The sequence below is a fragment of the Chiloscyllium plagiosum genome, chromosome 42 (genome assembly GCF_004010195.1).
Source record: "Chiloscyllium plagiosum isolate BGI_BamShark_2017 chromosome 42, ASM401019v2, whole genome shotgun sequence".
Taxonomy (NCBI): Eukaryota; Metazoa; Chordata; class Chondrichthyes; order Orectolobiformes; family Hemiscylliidae; genus Chiloscyllium; species Chiloscyllium plagiosum.
Window position 1 is genome coordinate 15,854,724 of NC_057751.1, and position 1,122 is coordinate 15,855,845.

The 1,122-nt window shown below is 47.8% G+C and overlaps 1 protein-coding gene across 1 annotated transcript in view; it reads right to left on the reverse strand.

Moving 5' to 3' along the window:
- The window catches only part of LOC122542980 (myoferlin-like), a gene marked incomplete at its 5' end in the record, with an annotated part of 121,844 nt that extends 121,514 nt beyond the window's left edge, over positions 1-330 (reverse strand). Inside the window, one exon of the mRNA XM_043681124.1 lies at positions 274-330. Coding sequence (XP_043537059.1) covers positions 274-330 — 57 coding nt within the window. The remainder of the gene's footprint in view (positions 1-273) is intronic.
- Between the last annotated feature and the right edge of the window lie 792 nt (positions 331-1,122).

Sequence of the window (1,122 nt, forward strand, 5' to 3'; positions counted from 1 at the left end):
AAAGCTAGTGTGCTTCCAATTAAACCTGTTGGACTATAACCTGGTGTTGTGTGATTTTTAACTTTGTACACCCCAGTCCAACACCGGCATCTCCAAATCCTGTCACCAAGGTCACTCTTGCCCATCCTGAGCAAGGCTCCAACTGGGCCGTGTCAGGCTGATCACCTCTAAACTGCAACTCTAACTGGAGATTGTTGCTCCTGATGCATGAGCATTTTTCTGTGACTGTGTGTAAGGTGCCTAGGTTGACCCAGGGAGTGCTTTTCCACTTGCCTCATTCCACTTTACGTTCTTCTCCTCATCTGATAGGCTTGTTCTCTTCTTTTTCCCTGGAAAGGTGCAAGAAAAAGAAAATCAGAGTCGGGTATTAGTAGATATGGCTCACCAACACTTCCTGCCCTTTCAGTTACCGCCCTTCCTCAGAAGGGGAAATGGCAGACAGGACATATTACGTGAACCAAACTGAGAGAAAGCAGAATGGGGCCTCATTTCTCAGAAGCCCAAGGGCAATGAGCAGAGGGATCTAAAGTACAGACACTAACGGCGATATTGCAGATTAATTAGAACACGAGAAAAATATACCAGAAACAGCAATTGCTGGAAAAGCTCAGGGGGTCTGGCAGCATCTGTGGAGGGAAAGGTGTCTGTTGCTGATTACGCTCCTGCCTGTTTGATTGGCACCCATCCATTACCGCCACATGGCTCCGTTTGAAGCAACAAACTAACATCAGTCCAAACTACATCGGCCGTTCCTTCACTCTTGCTCTCTCCCTAACAGCAGCGTGGGTGTATGTAAACAGGATGGAGTCCAATGGTGCAAGGCACCTCACCACGACCTACTCAGGGTCAAATGGAGGAGGAGGGATCAGCTACAAATGCTGGCGTCACTAGCGATCCCGGAGTGGTTAAATTGTGAATGATCAGAAGCCACAAGGCACTCGAATTGTCGCTTCTTCCTCGAATGCCCGAGATGCCTTTATGCAGGAGGTGGTTAAGACTGAAGGAATGGGTTGCCAATAATATTGGTAATGCAGACACAAAATCGGATGTACAGGTATACCACAGTGGTATGGCAGCATTGCTATGACCAAGAGTTAGCACTACCACGACTTACAACGAGAG